General features: G+C 39.4%; 1 protein-coding gene across 3 annotated transcripts in view; it reads right to left on the reverse strand.

Moving 5' to 3' along the window:
- Positions 1-540: 540 nt before the first annotated feature.
- The window catches only part of NCOA4 (nuclear receptor coactivator 4), a 24,047-nt gene continuing 1,227 nt past the window's right edge, over positions 541-23,360 (reverse strand). Inside the window, exons 2-11 of one of the 3 annotated variants that reach the window (XM_008569994.1) lie at positions 13,690-13,728; positions 8,288-8,442; positions 7,241-7,381; positions 6,975-7,063; positions 6,445-6,553; positions 5,809-5,898; positions 5,147-5,290; positions 2,958-3,959; positions 2,421-2,534; positions 541-2,081 (exon numbers count right to left, since the gene is read on the reverse strand). In XM_008569994.1, the coding sequence (XP_008568216.1) occupies positions 2,076-2,081; positions 2,421-2,534; positions 2,958-3,959; positions 5,147-5,290; positions 5,809-5,898; positions 6,445-6,553; positions 6,975-7,063; positions 7,241-7,381; positions 8,288-8,428 (1,836 nt within the window). In that variant the 5' untranslated portion in view covers positions 8,429-8,442; positions 13,690-13,728 and the 3' untranslated portion in view covers positions 541-2,075. Of the gene's footprint in view, positions 2,082-2,420; positions 2,562-2,957; positions 3,960-5,146; positions 5,291-5,808; positions 5,899-6,444; positions 6,554-6,974; positions 7,064-7,240; positions 7,382-8,287; positions 8,443-13,689; positions 13,729-23,360 lie in introns of all 3 variants that reach the window. The other 2 variants (XM_008569992.1, XM_008569993.1) reach the window with 2 other exon arrangements.

A 23,360-nucleotide genomic window follows, 5' to 3' on the forward strand; every position in this document is an offset into this window, starting at 1 on the left:
CATTATACCATTAGAGTAATGTACTAGAACAACAGCCTGTCCAACAATCATGCTTAATTCTGTGAGTAGATATTAATTCACTCGTTACTGGGAATAATCAAGAGCTAGAAGTTTTCCAAGGAAGGCTTAGGAAAGGTAAAAGAAATAAGGGCAAGTTGTTTAATTTCTGAGTTTTTCTCATCCATAAAATGAAAAATGTTAACTTCACTGCGGGTTACACATATACATAAATATTAAATAACTGGTGGCTATATGATTAGAAAGAGTAAACTAGGGTCCTTCTGATGCGACTAATAAGAGAACCTAGCAGAAAAGCACTTGAACCTTAGCTGAAGTCCCATGGCTTGAAAAAGTGTAGATGTGAAAATATCTATTCTTTGCTAATCCAAGATTCATAAAATACGTTGATTGATACTAGTGAATATACAATTTATATGTTCAAGTTGTTTCTCAGCTGTCCTCCTAACCAAAGGTTATCACATTTATATAAATGACAGCACATTTTATCACAAATGGTTTTACAAATACACATGACAACAATGGCTGTTATGCTTTTAATGAAGGGAAGTACAAAATGCATCAATGCAAAGAATGTTTTACATACTCATTAGCATAGTGATTAATGTAAATTACATTTTGATAAAGTAAAATATGGTGGATTAGACCTCAAAAAAGAAACTACCAAGTTTCCTGCAACCTAACATAGAAAGGCTCCTTAAGCTGTTTTTACCTACCACTTTTATTATAAGTTTCTAAATGGTATTGGAGTAGGATTAAAAAATATGAGGCTTTTTTCAAGCTACGGTTCAAAGAAATTTTGTGAAGCTATATGGCAATGACACTGTAGGACCTTGAAGTTTCCCCAAAAGTATTTCCAGTAACAGGCAGTTAGAAGGCTTGATAGTTTAAAAGCCTGGAAAGCAGCTAAGATATTTCCTCTTAAGAGAATTTAAAAACATTGTAAATCTCACTTCTCTCCTACAGAGAAACTTTTTAAAGCATGGACATTACTTTAAGGATATTGAGAAAACATCAAGTTTCATCAAGCTTCAGTAAACACCCCAAGGCACAAGGGTTGAAAACAACCTGTTCACTAAAATGTCACTGCACTGTACTTTTGGAGGCACAGGTAGGTATGCTGTGCTTGCAGTGAGAGAACATTGACTTTATCCCTAGTTAAAAGCACCAGGTGTCAAGCTCAGCTTCCATTTACACAGAATGCACCAATAATCTGTAGGAGAGTGTTCAAGTAGTACTACACTTCCAACATGTCTTGCCTTTTTGCTATTAGTCCACACTAAAGCCCCCAGTCTGCAGAATATTTTGAAAGAAGTTAGGACTACCCAGAAAATGGTTTTGAGATAATACAGAGTCATTCTAAAGAGCCCACTGGATACTTTAATAACATTTACAGAAAAGAATAAAGACAAAATTTGCAGTAGCTGAATTTCTTTCAAACGAAAAATAAAGTAGAACTGATACATAGTCTTAAATTTTTGCTAGTTAATGTCAAAAATTATTAAGATTATTAATACACATTTTGGTAAGAAAAAAAAATCACTGTAAGGTTAATTATTTGTGTAACGTATACTACGTATTAATTGAACAGAGTAATTATTTTGGACCACTAATAGTAGAAAACCCACAGCAAAAGAAGCACCTAAAGGGCAACCAAAAAGTTAGGGAACTTTACAAGCTTTAGAATACATCAGCACACTTTGATTACAGAACTATTTCATTTTAAAACTTCACTGTTTTAATGTACTCTAGTAACATCCCAATCTAAGGAGCCATGGAGGCTTGTGAAAAAGACCTGCGCATCAAGATGTGTTTCTAGTATGGGGTGAATTAAGTTAATACTTCTGAAAGAAGGAATTGAATCACCTCAGCATCAACAAACAGCTGTTTTTACACAGTAACTCATAATTCGTTTACTTCACTAATGCAAAACTAGGCAGGAAAGGAACTAAGCTCAGTGGTCAGACCCAGAAACATTGATTTGGCAAGCCACAGCCACTCAGTTCATGGACGCATAATAATCTGCAGAAAAGCTGCTTGACTCTAGCAGTGTTTCTTCACATCTGTAAAGAAAGCCCACAGATAAGAGATCACTTCACTGAAGAATAAAAAAGCAAATTCTTCCCACCTTAAAGCTCTGAATGACTCACTTCTGAATAAGCTTCTAGAATACACACAGGATCTCAAAACCCCTGACAAGTTACATCATAAAGGTCACTTTCAAATAAGCCTAGTTATTTCATAAAGCAAGTTCAAGTGAAAAACATAAATTTTTATGAACTCCCCCTCTCCCACTTTCACTTGCCTAATATGCATACTGTTAGCAGCAATATAATTCAATGGGCAAAGTATGAATTCATATGTAAACATCTACAAATAGCTATAATCTAATATTCACCTACCTGTAGAGGAGTTCGATATAACCACTTTTCTTTATCAACTTGAAGCTGCATACAAGCAAAAAGATCACAAACTGCTGGGAGGCCGTAACAGTCTGGGGGGAAGTTAGGTTTCTCCTGTAGGGGTGAATTAAGAAATACTTCCTGCAATAAGATAAACGGTGGGTTGCTTTAAGACAACTGAAGGGCATAAGAACAACCTAACCATCTTCCAAATATTGTCTATAAAGGATAAGTTAAATGTAGGCCATCCTCTCTAATAACCAAAAGCAAAAGTGACTATTATTTCTACCGCAAATCTTTTCCATAAAAAGCAGTAAAACGGGCTGGGATATTTTTCTTTCCTGTAGGATAAAGGATGGGAGCCTGGAAAATACACAAAAAATTCAGTCTGAATCATCATAAATCATCCATTCTTTTGCTAGCGTGGCACCAAAATTAATCCCTCTGCCAAATCTGGTATTTAATACTTAAGGATCCTTTTGCATGGTTTGGGATTAAGAAAGTACAACTGGGTGCTGTTTGGATGTCTGTGCTCACCTGAGCCTTCTTTCGAAGTAGCCACTTGTCTTCTCCAGAAGATAACTGGCTGAGGTTCCCCATCTTCTTTCCTGGCAAGACCCAGTCAGCTGTGTTAAAGGGACACCAGGAAGTGGTCATGTGGCTTTTAAGTTTTTGTTTGCCAGCTCTGTTCTCAGTACTAGGCACTTTCTTGGGACTTTCTTCTTTGCATAAGGGCCTGATGAGCCACTCTGACAAGGGACCATTCTTTATGACTTGGAAGGAATCAGCAATTCTAGATGCCATTGCCTTTGGTACCTTAGTTTGTTCTGTAATCTCTCTTCTGGAAGGACAGAGCCACTTATTCAGGAAATCTTTATGCTTCTCAGGCTCAGGTTGCGTTTCCACAGGCATCCCATTTTTATTCTTTCCTTCTTTCTTCAGAAGCCATTTATACAGTGCTTCCTTCCCACAGTTCTCATCACACACACACTCTGCAAAGCTGGTGCAGGGCTCATTGGCTTTGCATACCTCCTCTACCTTATATGGGTCCTGATGGTTCTGGACAAGCCAATCCTCAGTAATCATGCTGGAGGTGGACAATGGTTTCTTGGCCTCCAAATGGTCATTCAGGCACTTCAGATTGCCCAGGTTTTCAATCTCCACACCTTTGGGCTGGCTGCCCTGACAGTTGGTACAGGAGTCAGGCTTAAGAAGCCAATCACTCACATTGAAGGACTGGAACAAGTGCTTGAACTTCTCACTGGGTTCATGGCTGCCATTCTCAGGCTTCTCCAGGTTATGGGATTCCCGGGGAGTCACCAGCCAATCAGATAGGTCCATCTCATCTGGATCATGAAGCTCTAGCTCTTCAACCTTTTCAATCTCCATGGAGAAAGATCTGGTAGTAGAATGGCTGTTACACTTTTGGTAACTTGGTTTTTCAGGAACTTCTTGTTGCTGACTCTTGAGGAGCCAGTTTTCCAAACCCTTTAGGTTGCCCCAAACATTACTGAAGAAATTGCAGGCTCTGGCGGAATTCTATACAAGAAGTGTACAATATTAGTTTGCCAGAACAATTATGAATGCGTTGAAGATTCTGTCTGAATATTTACTGTCTTGCCCAATGTTTCTAAATTTAAGTATACAAAGCCAAGAGGCAAGAGATTTTTCTGTTTAGATATTAAAATATATATTTGATTACATAAAATGTTTTATAGTTTTAAAAAATTGAAAAATATTAAAGGCAAACTAAGTATTTGTAGCATATTTGATGGAAAAGAAGCTAATATCTATAATATACCTTTACAAATAAAGACAAAAATGGGCAAAGCATATATCAGGTAAGTCGTCAAAGAAGCCTCATAAACTTGAAAATACCTAACCTCCTTACCAATCAAAGAAACTCACAAGCAAAATTGATATTTTGTGTCAAATTCAGAGGAAAAAAACTTAATGACTACCACTATCAGCGAGGTTTCAGGGAAGCAGGTAACCTGACTACTCTGCTGCTGGGAATATAAAATGTTACCAACTTCCTAGAGAGCCAAATTAGCAATATGTCTTAAAGCTTATGCAGAATTATAATCTAGTAATGCAATTTCTAGTAATTAACTCCGAAGGAACTAATCAAGAATGTGCACAAATAATTAGGTCCTGGATGTTTAGGGGAGCTTTGTTTATACCAAGAAAAACTGGAATTTTAGTTATAGACAATCGAAATATTATCTTGTATTATTAAAGATTTTATAGAAGAAATTAAATGACAGAGAAATATTTTCATGCTATATTGGTGAAAAAATCTACTTACCAACAGGACTTACAGAATGATTTTTTAATAGTATATGTATGCATAGAAAATTGATGTATATCAACAAAAAATATTACAGTGTTTGTTTCTTAATTTTGGAATTATGAGTTTGTTTTTGAATTCTTTATTTTCTAAACTTTCTATATATAGTGAAGAGATGTCACTATTGTTATAAAAATGTTAAACAAAAAATATTACAGTGTTTGTTTCTTAATTTTGGAATTATGAGTTTGTTTTTGAGTTCTTTATTTTCTAAACTTTCTATATATAGTGAAGAGATGTCACTATTGTTATAAAAATGTTAACAATGTGTTTCCATACTACAAACAAAAACTAAACAAAGACATGTAATACTAATTAGTAACTAACCCCATCTACTACTATATTTATCTCAGAAACAGTAAAGGCAACAACATACCTGACTATTCTCCAAGGTCTGCTTTTGAATGAGCCAGTCTTGGGGGTTGGTGCTGGGTATGTATGGCACCTGTCGACCACTGGGAGGTTTGCTTCCTAGAAGCCATTCACTGAGAGGGACAGCTGTGATGCTGGATGCTGACTTCTGCTAATTACATAATACTTTGCTGTTTAACAAGGTAATGTCAAATGCAATAGAAAGTTTACCAGAAAAACAGAAGACCCAAGTTAATCTTGGCTTGCACTGAACCTGGGCTAGTCACATACCTTCCTTGAGCCTCAATTTTCATAATCATAAAAAAGGAGTATAGCTGATCTCTAGAGTTCATCACAACTCAAATGTCTAGGACCCTTTATTCACACTGCCTTTAGAAATAAATCATCTCCATGATTTATAAAGAGGATCCCTAAGAGAAAACCAATACCAATAAAAGAGCTAATGATAATTTCCTATGAACTGATTGGTAATGATCACTTTCTCTCTTGTTCAGCATCTATAAAACATCTCAAGGGAAGCATTCGATTGCATAAACAAGTTAGTTTATTACTACTGGAGGCTTTTCATAAATAAATAGTAGCACAAAAAAGTTCACTTAGTCAAAACCCAAAAGAAAATATAAGCCAAGTAATGACGCAGTTACTAGAAACAAAATGACATTTTACCTGCTCTGGCATTGGGATATAGCCTCTTTTCTCCAGGAAGGGCACAATATTTGATGAACTACCATGAGCCATCAGGTGCTCAGGAATTTGCTGTAAAATGAAGAGAATTTAATCAAGTTATTTATGCTACGCTTTCACACCAAAAGTCAAATTATAATCCATTAATTTCAAAAGTATTAAGCAAAAGCATTACCATTTCACTAGAATAAATACTGTTCATACTAAATTCAATGACCTACAAAGCAATTATCAAATCTGAGAGTTCTCTATATAACTATCATCGTATAAGAAATCTTCACCAGTACTGGTAGCACTAATGCTCTTAACAAGGCCAGATGGTTATGTTTACTTCTTTACCAAGGACCACTCAAGCCATAAATTTTATAAGAAATATGTCAAAAGCGTACAAGAATACATGATGAATTCCAAAGACTACCAATGAGTCAATACCACATTCCAGGAATTACCAGCCTAATGCCCCATCAACTCAGACACAAAATTTCTGAAACTTAAAAAATTCTCAGGAAAGCCACTATTCATAGTAAAAATGTAATTTAAAAACAAACAAAAAACCCATCTGTAAGGACGCAGACTTGAAAAGCACCCAATGAACCATCTGAGATCAGCATTACTTACAATAGTCTTGAGGGACCCAAATGTGGTGATGGTCTGGCGCAGAGAAGTTGTGTCTGCTTCAAAGAGCAGGACAGTTGAATCTTCTGGTTTAAGGGTCAAACTGCCCAGTCTGGGGAAAAAATAAACAAAATCTGGCTATTTTTAAGAAACATCTACTTCAACTTCATCCAAAGCAGAGCCAAACTGTAAGTTTAAATGCCTACACTCTTCTAAGAAATTCAACCAAACGTAGATGGCTTAATCATGTATCACCAAATACAACATTAAATAGGGCTGGCTGGTTAGCTCACTTGAGAGAACATTGTTCTAATAACACTAAGGTCAAGGGTTTGGATCCCCATACAGGCCAGCCGCCAAAAAAAAAAAAAAAACACAAATATAACATTAAATATTTAAAGCAGGATGATCTTATCACAGGAACAGAGAAGTCAAGTTAAATCGAACACATGCAATGAGTTACAAAATTGACTTTCTTTTAATATACCAAAGTCAAAAAGCCAAAAGTCAAAACAAGTAAAAAGGATCTTTACCTGTCCAGGCACACTGAGACTTGATTGGCTAGATCTTTGTTTTGTGTGCACTCCAGTTGATGAATAAGACAATTGAACTGGCCCAATAACTATAAGAAAAAACGAAACCATGTAGCCAATGGTACTAAAAACAACAGCTATATCCAAATAAACAAATAGCACTTGAGATTAAACCTTGATCTAACATTAATGCTGCGTTACAAGGAAAACATTCTCTGGAAACAGAAACCAGGCTCAAACCTATTCTATCCATGCAGCTACCTTACCCAGTAAAGCTGCTGGGCCTGCTGCTGAAGTGTCTCCTCTTTAAGCTGATAGATGAGATCTACTTGTTCATACAGCCACACCTCACGGCTTCGAAGGCATTCCAGGTGACGGCTTATGCAACTGTGAATCTGAGCTTTGACCTAGAAAACACATAGATGTTAGCTTCACTAGTGCTGATAAGGCCAAAGAACGATGAGGTTCTTAAATTTTTTGGAGGTTGAGTCATAAATCCTTATGATTATCCAATGACATCTGTGGAGCATCCTCCCAGAAAAATGCATATATTCAAAATTTTGCCTCAGTTTCAGGGTTTAATGTCTCAAAGCCCAACCATGGACCCAACAAACCTACAAACACCAGTTTAATAATCTTTAAACACACCTGATCTCTAAAATCCTCGTTCAATACCAATCCTCCTAAGAGAATCAGGTTTATTTGGGGTGTCCTAAAGTAATCAAGAGAAAATATACGGATATGCCAGGACATACTGATCCTCCTCAGTTTACCATACAATTTTAAAACCTATGGCTTTACAAGTTTATGGGCAGAATAAGTATTAACCTAATAACTACCTCTTATCTCTTTTCCTGCCCCACAGAATGATCAGTCTATTTTCAGGTCAACTGAGTGAAGACATGTGCCACCATATGTCAACAGCTAGAAGACTAAATGTTTCTGGAAGCATAAACAGGGATTTAAATGGGGTCTAAATATAAAAATCCCCTGGAAAAAAATCAAAACAGCTATAAATTATCCATGAGAATCCACATAAGAAACTGTATTTTAAAACATATTTTTTCCTGTGTAATAAAGTTGTATTTCTAAGTCATATAATACTTGCTCTATGCACTCACGCATCTGCCTTATTTCCCCTTGGGACTTCCTCCTGGCACCAACATGTCAGGCAGCTGACTAGGACTAAGCAGACCACACAAGACATGGGGTGCAACTTTTTGATTGGCACTGAAAAGCCAAGTCTTCGGCCATGCCCTAATCAGCCCTGTGCTAAGAGTCCAAACAAGAAAAGAGAAAATCTCACATCACACCTCTCGCAAGTTATCTTTAATTTGCTGTTCAGCCCGGAGAACTCCACCAATGGCAAGCTCCAACTCTCTCCGTGCATCACTACACCTCAAAAGGGGTTCTCTAGTACTGGAGCAGCCACTCTGGTCCTGTGAGGCATTCATTCTGCTCACTGTTCCTTTAAAAGAAAAAAAAAAAACAAAAAACAATCCAAATAGCACCATAACTACAACCAAAAACCGCCTTTCAACCATCCCTCAAATGATCATTCCAACCGGCTCCCAGTTAGTAACTACTTAGATTACTGCCAACACAGAACCTGGGCACATAGGATATTCTTAATAAATGTTGCCTCCTTCCTCCCCTACCATCACCACCACTGTTCCTGCCATAAAATTCTATGAATCTACTTTAGTAATACCTTACATGTGAACAGAAATTTCTGAAAAAATACACTAATTTTCCTCAATCAATAGAGCATATAGTTTCCAAAAAAAATTAAAAGAACATTAGAATGTAAGTTTCTATTTATAACACACATAAAGTCATATGAGACATATGTTCCTCTTCACAGATTTGGAGATGAAGACTAAAAAGCACAGAAGGACCCATAATTACTTTGAAAATAAGCTGCAAAAAATATATAACTTGATACACAAGGTTTAGAACACTCTTTCACAAATGGCATTTGCCTGAACTTATTGAAAGAAGAAATTTATTTTCTTTTTTTAGGTGGCTTTTTTTTTTCAAATGTAGGAAGAACTTAAGAATGACTTCATAGCTATGAAGCTCTCAAGAATATACAACTCACAAAATAATTTCATATGATTCTAATATAAAGGAGGTACAAAAACCAGTGTGGGTAAATACGGGTGGTTCTCTAATAAGCTCAGGTTTAGGAGAAATAAGAGAAGCGGAAAGAATAGCACATAATGATATATTGAGACTGGAATAGAAGACTGTCAGTAAAGCAGTGAAGTAAAGCTTAACAAAAGCCACTGAAGAACAATTTAGTGTCTATCTTGGATAGATCTATGGTGAAGAGATGGTTTCTAAACATGTTTTAAAATAAGACAGCAGTGATCACTGTAGCCCAGCAAGGGTTCACTAAGCCCTGTGATACCACAGTTATTTCCTTTTGGGTAGTTTTACTAAACTGGCCAGTCAATGTAATGCGGTAGACACAATGTATGTGCATGACAATGACTTGCAGCAAGAGTGTAAGATATCTTTGTGGACAAAGTGAACATGAGCTAAATAGAAGTACAACTACTTGAATAACAGGATTGTTTTTTTACAAAGTACTCAAAAGACAATGGATTAAGGCCAGTCTGTAAAGTTCTTAGAGGCATTTCCCTGCTTTCCCTAACTATTCGACTGTCCTCCCTAATTACTTGGATGAAAAACAGAAGGTAGACATTAAAGTTGGAGATAACATGGAGCAATGACAGAAAAAGATTTCAAAGTAATTTCTATATAGCTGTTAAATTTTATAAAACAAAATAATAAACATTTTGCACCTGAATGTGTGGAGGACAAGGTGGAAGAAAATAAATTATTTTTGAAGGATGGAGATCTTTAATTAAAGGCAAGCTCTATATGAGTTAGTGTGCTGGGTCTGAGGGAAAAATAACTTGCATGCTATTTGCCTGCATTTACCAAAAGCACAGCATTTGTCACAGGACTGTTCCATGTTTACACACTAATGTTGACATTTATTTCTGAGTAACAAACTTTAGAAGAGGGCATTTAGAAAAGGGGGAAAGGCCTCAAAACCATGAGAAACTTCTCCAGGAAAGAAGGCTGTTTAGACTAGATAAAGGACATCTCTGAGAGGACATGATCACTATTCCCGATATTGGGAGACCTGTCAAATGGGAAGAATTAGACTTGTTCAAAATAGTCCCAAGGGGTGTGTTTGGGAGAGGGATTAACAGGAGATGTTTTAGGCAAAATAAGGAAGATTTCCTAACAGTCCTGAAGGCAATGACCTCCTCAGAGAAGCTAGCTATAGGCTAAACAGTGGCCTACCCAGTGTCGGGTCCTCCAAATCGCTGACAGTACATTTGAGACAAAGGGACTTTGGCCTTGATGGCATTTTCAAGACTAGGTTTAGGGCCAGGAGCCTAGCTGAAAGCTGAATAGTCACAAAAGTGGTGTGAGTCCCACCCTTAGAAATAAAACGGGAAGAAGCAGCCCAAAAGGCTTTTTTCCTACCATCTCAGCAAAACATTCAGATTCAGGAACTAGAGTTCCTACCAGAAACTGAAAGATTCAGGAAACTTCCTAACTTCCCCTTGTTAATTCCGTTGCCTCAGTCTGTTTCCCCATAATGATCTATAAAAAGGAAGTACTTCCTTAATTGGATTTCACACGAATCCCTGTGGAAATTTTTCCAATTCTGGAAACACCAGCTATGGTTACTTTGCTGCTGCCTTTTTCACAGCGTAAACTGCCTGTTTTAAGCAGAAGCATTAGTGTGCACTTGGCACACATTGTAGGGACTTTGAAAAACACCTGTATAACACAGGTGAAATGCTGCTCAGATTTGGAGACCTGGAGAGCCACCTCATTTACAAGCTGCTTCCCTCTGCACTTTCGTCAATCACGCAAGGCATGTTAACTGTCTTTCAAACGTATTAACCAACTTTCTTTGCCTGTGCCAAATTTCCCATTCTTAGTTCCTCACCATTTTTGTGGAATGCCACAAAACCTGGCACAGTGTAAATTTAATCAATAAAATTAAGTGTTACTTTGCACTATCAAAAAACCAAGAACTCTGGTAGAGACATGAGACAAATTCAAATGCATACATTACTGACTGTATTACTAAATCCTTAAAGCATGTCTTAATTCAATCACAATACTACACAACTGCCTAATAAGAATAGAATATGGTAAAAGTATACACGCTGGATTTTCTTCTGATCAGCTATGGACAGTCTGTAGGATAAGAATAAAAAGTTACAAAACTGGTTTTTCCACATAGTTATCACAATTTTTCAAATTAAAATGGACATTAACAGTTGGTTAGAGCATGGTATTGATAACACCAATGTCCAGAGTTTGAACCCTGTTACCAGCCAGCCACCAAAAAAAAAAAAACCCAAACAAACAAAAAAAATAGGTGTTATCCCTCAAAATAGTCCTCTTGTTAGAATAAGGGCTTTAAAGTCCATTTGTCATCACTAAGAAAACTTCTGTATGACCAGTACCAGTACGCTTGCCCCTTTGTTGCCTTTGGCTCTGTCCCTCCTCCCTGTGGGGCAAAGGACAGTCAGCTTCCATAGCCTGGATCCCAAGAAAGGAGCTGTGCTTGCCTTCTTGTACTGTGACAAAAGGAAGCCTTCAGAGTCAAAATCAAGAGCCCCATCACAGGGGTGAACTCAAATCACAATGAGTTAAGATCTGGTCCAGCTTTATGAAATGTCACATCCTAAGAGACTTGTATGAGGTAAAGAGTTCACATGGCCATTTTCAACAATAATTTCACTATTTGTTTCAGGTTCAAGAGCCAGCGCAGCAATCATGATGGTTAAGAGATCTCTCCGGAGTCTGACAAACCTGAGTTCTGGCTGTGTCTGCAAGCTTTAGACCCGGGAGCTAGTAACAACTTCTCTGGGCCTCCACTTCCTCTGAGAAAAAGGAGACAGTGATAGCAGCTACAGAGAACTACAGTAAGGATGAAGTGACATATTATCTGTCTATAAGCACATAACCTCAGCCCCTGCACACTACAGATACTCCACGTTCCTTTTTAACATTGTGGTTGTTATTGTTATTAGGCTTAGCTGAGTAATGGGGACCTGAGTAACCTCTACCTTTGGAGTACAGAAAACAGCACTGAAGCTGGAAAAGTCTTTGAAGTAGGCCCTGACTTAGCAATCTTTTAGCCACCTATCAGTGCTATGACCTTGGACCCTGTGCCCTTTTTGAAACTAACTTCCTAATTCATAAGTGTGGATAACAATACAGACCTCATAGACAAAAGGGGGAAGAAGATGGTGCTTGTTTAATAAACTTTAGCTCCCCATCTAGTCTTTCATCATAACACATAGCAAAAGGTAAATTGTATGGCAAAAACTCAATGGTCTAAATCCTCTACATACCACGTATGCACACCTTTATGTGTTTTCTTGTAAAATGACTGGACAAAATAAGCTCTAATTCTAAAAGTCAAACCAATAAAAGATTATTAAAAATGTATTTTTATCTTCACCTTCATAATCTAAACAACTGCCCTACCACCTTCAAAAAAGAAATGCCTTAAATGTCTGTTTTTAAAGACAAAGTTAAAAGTTTAAGTGCTTTCTAAAACTTCCTTGCCTCTAGGATCCCTATCCTAAGTTTTTGGGAGGAGGAGGGATAAAGGTGGGGAAGAGAAATACACATGCACTTCAAACAAATAACTGAACCTGCAGTGTCCTCAAGGAGTTCTACAAACTATACATGCCATACTTACGCAATGCTTTGTACAAATCTGGTTATGGAACCAGAATTGAGCAACTAACCACAAATGAAACTAAATTATTATTATATGCTTTAACTATAAAATATCCAAAGAGCTATACCCTTCTTGTGACCCATACAAACCACAATTTAAAATTGGAAAAAACTTAACCATCTTTTTAGTACACCACCTCATTTTACATATGAAGCCACAAAGGCCCAGACAGTTTAAATGACCCACCCAAAGCACCACAGCCATAAGGGATAAGATTTGGGTTTAGAACTAAGGTTCCCAACGTCTAGTCCTGGGTCTTCTCCCCAAAGTGGGTGGCTTCTTCCTTTCGTATAGTGTCACACATAAATTATTTTTATTTGCCAACACTAGAGTTTAAAATCAACCATTCCAATGGGTTACTACTGGAATAACTTCCATTGAGATTCTCAGCTCATTTTCATAGTCCTCAATGAATTATAAGCACAATTTTTTCACAACCTTTTGCCTTGGATAAGGCTAACAAAAATAAGTAGTGCCCCTGCATGTCATGATAAGTTCAAAATAATCAAAACACTGCCAAGTACCAATGCCAAGTACGAAGGACAGGAGCAAAAGCCCTGGGTTCTGAGCCAACGTCTGTATCACAGCTGCTCAGGGCTTCATTTGTCGTCTGAATGAAGGCTTAGACTAGATCATTTCTAACTCTACCTTCCAGCTCCCACATTCTTTGCTCCCCTTGCTACCTGCCTCTCCTCCCCGCAAGAAAACCTCCAGTTTTTACTTATTTTCCCGGCATCTGATCATTGCTAAAAAGCCAAGCCCATAAGAATCAATCCACAGGATGCATACGTATTCTATGTATTGCTAAATTCAAAATACTAACTGCCAATTTGGTTATCTTTGATGAAACAACCTACACTGGACCGTTTGTACAAACTCTGAATAAATAAATTAAAAATAATTAGTATTTCACAATTTTACCTTGAGAAACTTTTCTTCACACGTTCTTTCTTCTGTAAGCTTAAAAAAAAAATGTTTGATATAATTCATTAACTCAAAGATTATACAGCTCTTACCCTAGCCCCAGCCCACTTTAAATTCTTTATCCAAACAAGTAGTTTTGAAGTCCAGAATCTGGTTCTCCGTTAACGTCTCAAGAGAATTAAAATAAGGTGACAGCAAGCCCACTACAGGATATTTTAAGATTTTTTAACACTTTGGAGCTTACTGCGCTCGGATCTACCTTTACACATGTAACTGCGATCAATCCCAGCACATCAGCTTTCTGAGGCAGTAACTGAAAGCCGCCACAACATTCTACGATCTAATGGTGGAATTAAGCAAGGCTTTTCTAGTGCAAACACTAGAAAGCTAATGGTAGAAGGAAACACGGCGTTTCTAGTTCAAAATCAACACTGACTCATGCGGCCTTCCAGGCTTCCCCAACCCCCTCTAGGAGAGGGCGGCCAGCGGAGCCCTCGCCCTGCGGTTTCCGAAGTCACAGTAGCGCGTCCAAGGTGGCTCCCGGCCGGCGCGGCCACCGCCAGCGCGCATGCGCGCAGCCCNAACCACAATTTAAAATTGGAAAAAACTTAACCATCTTTTTAGTACACCACCTCATTTTACACATGAAGCCACAAAGGCCCAGACAGTTTAAATGACCCACCCAAAGCACCACAGCCATAAGGATAAGATTTGGGTTTAGAACTAAGGTTCCCAACACGCGGCCACCGCCAGCGCGCATGCGCGCAGCCCGGACGCAGGGCCCTGCCCCGCACGGCGCCTCCCTGCAAGGCAAGCCGACCCGGAGGTCCCCGCTGCGGCCCCTGGTGTACCTCGCAGGCCAGGTCCCCGCCGCGCCAGCTCGCTTTACCCTCAGCCTGGGTGCGAAAAGTTGCCGAGCCCGCGGCCCGGCCCCGCCCCTGCGCCTGCGCCTCAGGGCGCACGCCAGGGTGGGACGGGAGGCTCCGCCCACTGGGCCGCCCTAGACCCACCCGGCGGCTCGTCAGTCTCCAGCCCCGGACGCCGGGCTCTCCTCTTCCCGTCTGCCCTCCCTCTCCGCGCGCCTGTCGTCAAGACGTCTTTGCTTTAAAGGGGTTGCTGCTAATCACTACAGAGAAATAAACGTGGGGCAGTCAGATTGGAATGTACCTGGCCAGCAGCTGTGACTTCCTGTGAGATTACCACTGTCGGTCCACCTGTGGTTCAGCCCTCAGCTTTGGTTTCAGGCTCTCAGACATCCCATCTCAACTGTGACACATCTCCTCTGTGTCTGCCTCAGGACTGTCCTGCTCACGGTACCTCTAGTTTTCCCTTTTCTCCAAAAATAATCCTTATAGCTTGCATATCCAATCGGGCCAGAAAATGAAATCAAGACAGCATTTTCACTCACTTTCAGTCAATTTTTTAAATATAAAATACTTCCTTTGCTGGCCAGTTAGCTGAGTTAGTTAGAACATGGTCCTGATTAACACCAACGTCAAGGGTTCAGATCCCCTTACCGGCCAGCCCCAAAACAAAGACAAAACATTAAAAATACTTTCTCTTGTCTCTGCATATAAATAGTAATAGAAAAGCAAACCCCCATAAGAAAAACCAAAGAGGAGCACTCAGAGCCATCACCCTCAATTAAGCATCATTCAGAGTTCAGAAGAACAACGTTTGTAGAGGCACTTTCTCTGCCTGTGATACGTATTTTCTGGGATCCCAATTCAGACATTACCAAAAATAATGAGAAAACATTTTTTCTAATTCCAAATATCCTCCTTAGATAACTCATTTTATGAAGATTCAAAGAAAATTAGATATACCTTTGAACGATCGAAGTTAAAATTTTGTGGTCCTTTGTACTGTTAAAATTATAGGAGGCCATTGTTTTGGACAAAGCTCCTACACTCGGCCCCAACACACCAGACTAAAAACCAAAATGGTGTCACCCCTGCTAAGTTCCACATCACCAAATCTAAACTAAGTTGTTTTCTGACCTTCTGAGAAATCAGGAGAGAGAGAGAACAACCAATTTCCCAAAAAGGCCAGTTTAAATCTTCAATAGGTATGATAATGAAGTTTCATCTACTTTAATCCTCACGCTACAAGGGTAGCCTGAAGTAACTGATGTTAATAATCAATTTTTTTGTTGTTTCCCTGTCACCACCGTACAAGGAAATTAACTTTGAAATGACCAATCTGCTTTTTGTTCTTTGTTTCTACTTTCTTCAGCCTTTTCTCTCTATAAAACCCCATCTCCTCTAGCGTCCGCCCGTGGCTCACTTAGGAGTGTGGTGCTGATAACACCAAGGCTGCGGGTTGAGATCCCTATGTAGGGATGGCCAGTTAGCTCAATTGGTAGAGCGTGGTGCTGACAACACCAAGTCAAGGGTTAAGATCTCCTTACCGGTCATCCTTTAAAAAAAAAAAAATCTCCTCTGCTCATTGGAATACTTATTCTATTTTATGGAATGATTTGTTGCCCATTTCTAGAATCACAATAAAGGCAATTGAGATGTTTAACTAAATTTGTTATAATTTTGTCCTTTGACAGTACTCCATGCCAATGGCTAGAAAGAGGGAATTTTTATTCTTTTAAAATATAACTGATGTCAAGAACTCTCATCTCTGTGTGTCCCTATAAAGTGATCACAAGGGGCTGGCTGGTTAGCTCAATTGGGAGAGCATGATGCTGGTAACACCAATGTCATGGGTTTGGATCCCTATAAAATGATCACAGTGTAAATACAGAGAAACTTTGTTGGCCATCACCTACTCATCCAATGCCTCTATTCCCTCTCTTAGAGATCCTGACCAAACACCCCAGCACACCAAATGGTCCAGATACTCCCCCACTTAAGTTTCCACTGAGTTACACAGTTACTGAGTCACTTACGTTTGTTCTCAAGCTGGCTTATACCAGCTTTAGTTACTGTAATAATGTGATTTATTAGTTACATAAACAAGGGCTGGTCAGTTAGCTCAGTTGGATAGAGTGAAGCGTTATAACAATAGAGTCAAGGGTTCAGATCCCCCTACCTGCCAGCCGCAAAAAATACACACACACACACACACACACACACACACACACTATATATAAACATAGAAAGACTTGGCATTGAAGCGTTATAACAATAGAGTCAAGGGTTCAGATCCCCCTACCTGCCAGCCGCAAAAAATATACACACACACACACACACACACACACACTATATATAAACATAGAAAGACTTGGCATAAGAAAATCCTAAAAATCTAGAAGAATTCTGCACTCAGACCACTTTGCAATTGCCTCTTTCCTCCCTTAAGCTTCGTTATTTACCCTCGTGTCCTTACAAAATGTTTAGGTTTTAAAAGGGAAAAATTCATAAGGCATTTTGTCTCTCTTCTGCTTCAAGAATTTCTGCACTGTCTTAAAACAACAGAATCATCCAATCTTAGTAGATCATCTTATCTAAAGGGGCATGAACTATATAGTTCTCCAATGACTCTCCACTTGCCTATAGGATAAAGTCCAAATTTCTTATAAAAGCAATAAGACTATTGTATTAGTCAGCATTCTCCTGACAGACAGAACCAATAGGACATAGACAAACGAAAGGGGATTTATTAGGGAAATTGGCTCACGATTATGGAGGCTGAGTAGTCCCACAACAGGCTGTCTGCAAGCTAGAGACCCTGGGATGCCAGTAGCTTGGCTCAATCCAAGTCCAAAAGTCTCAGAGACAAGGGAAGTCGATGGTGTAATTATTCTCGGTCTGAAACCAAAGTCCTGAGAACCCTGGGGCCACTTGTGTCTAAGTCCCAGAGTCCAAAGCCTGGAGTTCTGATGTCCAGTGACAGGAGAGGAAGCATGTATCCCAACTTCAGCAGATAGACACATACATTTGTCTTTCCTATGTGTTTGTTCTCTCGGGGCCCCCCGCAGATTGGGTGGTGCTTGCCCACAATGAGAGTGGATCTTCCCCACGTAGTCTAGTCAGACTCACATGTTAATCTCCTCTGGAAACACCCTCATATACACCCCAAAACAAAGCTTTATCAGGTTTCTCCTAATCCAGTCAAGTTGACACCTAAAATCACAGCTCTCTATTTTCTGGCCTCAGACTGATTCTCCTGCTGTCTCCAGAGCAGCCCCACACCCTGCTCTCGACAGCTGTTCCATTCATAGTTCAGTCTAGTTCACCTTGTCCAGCTCGGCTCTCCCAGCTCTCTCTGCCAACAATGCCAGTCCCTTCTTTTCTCCCTACCTGTCCACCTTTCAAGTCACCACCATTATGAAGCCTTTCCTGACCAAGCACTTCACTCCTCAGTAGAGTTGGCATCTGTCTCCTTTTTGCCGAATGTAATCTGTATAAATTTCCAGCATGACACGAGTTACCCTTATTATTACATGCCTGCCTCCCTTAGCCTGAGAGCTCCTTGAGAGAAGAGGCCATATCTTATTTAGCTTTGTATACCCTGATGCTGAAAGGACAGCCTAGCATCACTACCTGGGCATTACCAACCCCCTCCACATTCTATGTGTGCTATTGAATCAGCATAAAGAAAATGATGTCCCTAATGTTATACAATACTTGGCCCTAAAACGCAACTGAGACTTAATATATTTTTGATAAATGGATGGGTGAATAAATAATAAATAACGTCTCAAGTTTAGATCAGCAACGGTAGCATGGTATACTTCCGCTTTAAACATAATCAATTTGATGTCCCACTGTATTTACAACCAACTCTGGGTAATATAGTCAAGGGTAGGAAAACACGTTACTTATCTACCATCACAAGTAATTTTTTATTCCTGGGTTTATATGGTAAATATCTTGTGATTTTCCTCACAGAAGCAAACAAGTGATCAAATACTTTCTCTCCTCTAAAGCCTAGGGAACTAGGAATAATGCCAAAATAAAACTCAAAATATACCTGAGATTATGTTCTTTGGAAAGCTGTAATTGTCCAAGTATTAAAAGACTTACAGAGCATGGTGTTGTAACACCAAGGTCAAGGGTTCAGATACCCGTACCAGTCAGCTGCCAAAAAATAAAAATAAAAGACTTAACTTCTTACCTGTGACCAAACTGACAAACAAAAACCTTTCAACCTATTTTGTCTGTTATTCATTCCTTCACTGAACTGAATCATCATGTTTATAAAGCACTCCAGGTAATGCTGGGTAGGAGGAATATTAAGCCTCAAAAGTGGCCCCCGAACACACTCCCAGCGCCAAAAAGAAATATCTTGATTCAACTGTATAATCAAGCCAAGCAAAATCAGGGATGACACCTTGGGATAAGAATGGCTAAGAATGTAGTATCTTTCATGTCAGAAGTTAAGTAAAAGAAGCACCCTCAAAATAATTGTTCACTTGCCAGTGAATCTATCTAACTCAGAGTATGGATGACACACTGTTGCAGTGAGCAGGACCAAAGCCATGTTGGGATCTAAAGCCACATGGGCCCTTAAAGATTTTGAAAGGACACAGTTTTTTTCTTGTCATGAATTTCTCTGAGTTCCCTCTTTTCCCATGGTTATTTGATAAGTTGAACCTTGGTTATGGGGCAAGATGACATTATTTACATGAATGTAAAGTTGTTTTCCAGCCAGGCTGAAGCTGCAGACTTGGAACGAGGCACATACTATCCAGTAGAACCCTAATATGAGGACGGGAACAGAAACCAGTCTTGGTGAGACTATGTACCTGAGACCTTGTGTGAAGCCATCGTGGCTCACCTACCCCTCCCTCCTGCTCTTTATTTCCTACGTTCCTTTCTGTTGGCCCTCCCTTTAAGAATTCCTCAGTAAATCCGAGTCTTTGAGATGGCTTTAGTCTGGCCATTCTCCGTCAGGTTTACCAGAGACATGGGTTAGCCTACCATCTATCCTCATGTCACCAATACTCCCAAATAAAAGCTGACTTCCATTTTCACCAACATTTGACTTTTGAGTGGTTTGTTTTTTAAAGGGAGCAGGCAGCCAGACCTGTGTGCACTGTAACAATGCCAGGATTTGTGGTATTGCAGCCCTGACCATAAGCTTGTGATAATTGCAATGTTATGATTTAAAAATCGAAGTCATGCTGAGAAGGACTAGATGGCAACTCCTCTAACTGACAGAGAGATATTATAATGCTACTCTCCAGAGCAAAAATGGTCAACTTAGGCTTCCACAATGTTCATGTGCATTCTACGCTGAAGCAATGTATTTAGACATACTTATAATGAGGGGCTGTCGGGTTAGCTCAGCAGGTTAGACCAAAGTCCAGGGTTTGATCCCTATAGTGGTCAGCCACCCTCGCCCCACTAAAAAATTAGACATACTTATAATGAAAGTAAAGCCAAAATGAAAACCTTGGACAAAAATTCTAAAAGGGCTAAAAAGTAGCAGAAAGAATAATAAAAATGCCATGGACATCTACAGTTCTCTCATGAAACTGAACTTAATCCAATCCATACATACTGGTTGGTCCCTTACTATAGCCACTTTAGGCTTGCCTTTAGCAACCTAACTGGTATATGAACAGAGGCGCTAAATTCATTGCTCATTTCAGTAATGCTTCAGCAAGTGTTCCCTGAACCAGAAAGACATTCCATTCTATATCCTAAATAGTGACAAGTCTTCATTCTCTGAGGCTGAGTATACTTTTTTGGAAAGAAAAGACAATTAATATATGTTAAGCACTTAGAATAGTGCCTGACACATAGTAAGAGCTATATAGGTATTAGCTATTTTTATTACTTTTAGTCAGGGAATGGAATATGATAATAAGACATTTTATCATGCAGTCCATCAATTTAATATGTCATCATCATCTCTCTCCAGGATTCTTGCAGAAACCTCATAACTGTGGCCCACTCTTTCCTCCTCCTCTCCTCCTTGCTGCTCCTCCAGCATACCAAGGATGCTTCCGCCACAGGACCCTTGGCACCTTCCTGCATATATCCTCATGCCCATGCCTTCACTTCCTTCAGGCGTCTGCTCATCTTCTCAGTGAAGCCATTCCTTACCATCCTATATAAAGTCTTCCATCCATTCCCCCTTTATATGCTTTATTATTCTCCATAATACTTATCACAATCTGAAATATAGAAATCATTTATTTTCTGAAGGGCTGGCCAGTTAGCTCAGTTGGATAGAGCACCGTCTTGTAATACCAAGGTCAAGGGTCTGGTTACCCTTACTGCCCACCATCAAAAACAAACATTTATTTTCTGACCATCCTCCCCCGCCTTCAGTAAACACATTAGAAGGTAAGTTCCATGTGGTGGGGACTTTGTCTTTTTGCTCATTGTTGAATAGTAGGTGTTCAATAATTATTTCTTGAATGAATGAATTCAATAAGTGTTTACATCTAGTCTACTATTTGCTAAGACTTTTTTTTTCTTACTTGTTTAGTCCTCACAAACCTTTAAAGTGAGTATTATCATCACCGTTTAAAAAAAAAAAACCAAAAACCCAAGCCTTGATAAGATTATATATATTACCTTTAGTCATAAGCTTCCAAGTAGAAGAGACAAGATTTTATTTTTTTGGCAGCTGGCAGGTACACAGATCCTAACCCTTGATCTTGGTGTTATAACATCATACTCTAACCAACTGAGCTAACTGGGCAGCCCTAGAAGAGCAAGATTTAATCCCAGGTCTAGTCTAAAATCTCCAGCCACAACTTATATGCTGAAGGGATCATTTAAGTATTAAGGCTTTATGTATTTGTTCAATAAATACCAGGGTCTTCAAAAAGTTCATGAAAAGGGCTGGCTGGTTAGCTCAGGTGGTTAGAGCATAGCCTTATAACAGCAAGGTCAAGGGTTTGGTTCCCCATACCAGCCAACCACATTAAAAAAAAAAAAAAAGATAATGAGAGAATTCGTGTTATCTTTTAATTCTATTTTTCCATGAACTTTTTGAAGTGCCTTTACATTTATTGTCTAAACTGACACATACTGTGACAGTCCCTGATGATACAGTGGTGAACTTGTCACATAGAAGAGAATTTGTGTCACTGATTCACCAACAACTAAGCAGAAAATACTAATTCTTGGGAATAAGGGACTGAAGTTTAAAAGTCCATCAGCAGCAGCAACCACCGCCTCTGAATGCCTTCCAGTATGCTAACACTATTTGAGGCAAAGTATTATAAAACACTAACCAAGAGGCTCTCAAATGAGGGGAAGCGTATGTGTCAGGATATCCTGTGGAGTTTTAATGAAACCCTTACACAGGTTCCTGAGATTCCAGCAGTTATGCTGATTTAATAAAATGGGGTGGGGGTAGGAGTCCTGCATAATTCTAAAACAATATACCTTCTCTCCCTTTGAGAAGCACATCTTCCTTTCCTTACGTAGCTCAATGTGTTTTTCCGTTTTGAAATCTCTGTTTGCCCAAAGGTAATAAAGTAATTATAGAGATTTATTTAGACATAAACTATCATAAAACTTTAAACACTTAGGATTTTCCCTAGAGACCTAAAGACAAAGGCTACACAGAAGAGAAGAAAGGAGAGGTAAATGTAAGGAACATTACTATGTTAGAGATTACATACATCGTCTCATTTACTTATCTGAAGAAATTCGCAAGCTGGCATATCTTCAAAAGAGCAAACCAAGTATTTTGCCTAAGCCATAAGGTAAATGAGTTTTCCTCCACTGCAGCATCAGGGTAAGTCTTCCTCAAAGTGTATAAAGTACTTTTGAATTCAGAAATGTTACACTAGGATCCCAGTGAAGAAATGAGCCAGGTATAACTTCCTATCTCATCCTCATCCGAGGAAGTAACTCAAAGTCCCTATAAACACATTTCCCAATTACCAAGTGGGTGTCAAAAAGCTAAATCCACCGAAAAGGCAGTTATTATTGTGAACCTTACCCCGATTTAAAAACATACAAAGTGGAACCGACCAATAAGCTCAGTAGGTTAGAGCACGATGTTGATAACACCAAGGTCTAGGGTTCAATCCTTGTAACAGGCCAGCTGCCAAAAAAAAAAAAAAAAAAAAAAAAAAAATCACAAACAAAAGCCACATAAAATAGTGTGGCTAAAAAAAGGAAATTCTGCCCTTGGGGTCAGGTCAACTCTAGTTTAGCATTCTGACTTCTTTCATTCTTGTACACATCCATTCCGTGTTATATTCCATGGCACACAAGACTATTTATACTTATTATTCCCGCTACAGAATTTAGCTCCTTTTTTTTCCTTGCTATATCCTCAACATTGAACATACAGACACTGAACAAATGACTGCTGGTGGAATGAATCAATGAATGGAATGAGCAAGCCTCGCTCTTCTCATCTGTAAAACGGAGATAATCAAGCTACTTTACAGGACTGTTGGAAGAATTAAATAAGACGTAAGTAACGCTGTGTTCGCCATATAGAGGGCCGAAAAAAACACTACCTTCTTTGCATTTCCACCAGACAAGCTAGGAATGAACATGCACTGGGCCCGTTTTGGAAAGCAGGCCCCGCCTCGCCCCAGAAACCCGGGAGAGAGGCCAAAGTAATTGGAAACTCGGAGCTGTCATACCTAAAGCCTGAGAAGGTGGGCTTGCCGGAGGCGGCGGCCCCGGGACCAGCGTGTGGGGGGAGGGGGAGGCGGAGGGGAGGGAGCGCAGGCCCGGGCCGGCGGGCGTGCAGGAGGCGGCGGCCCCGGGGCCGGCGTGTGCGGGGAG

This window comes from Galeopterus variegatus, unplaced genomic scaffold (assembly GCF_000696425.1).
Source record: "Galeopterus variegatus unplaced genomic scaffold, G_variegatus-3.0.2 Scaffold551, whole genome shotgun sequence".
Lineage (NCBI taxonomy): Eukaryota > Metazoa > Chordata > Mammalia > Dermoptera > Cynocephalidae > Galeopterus > Galeopterus variegatus.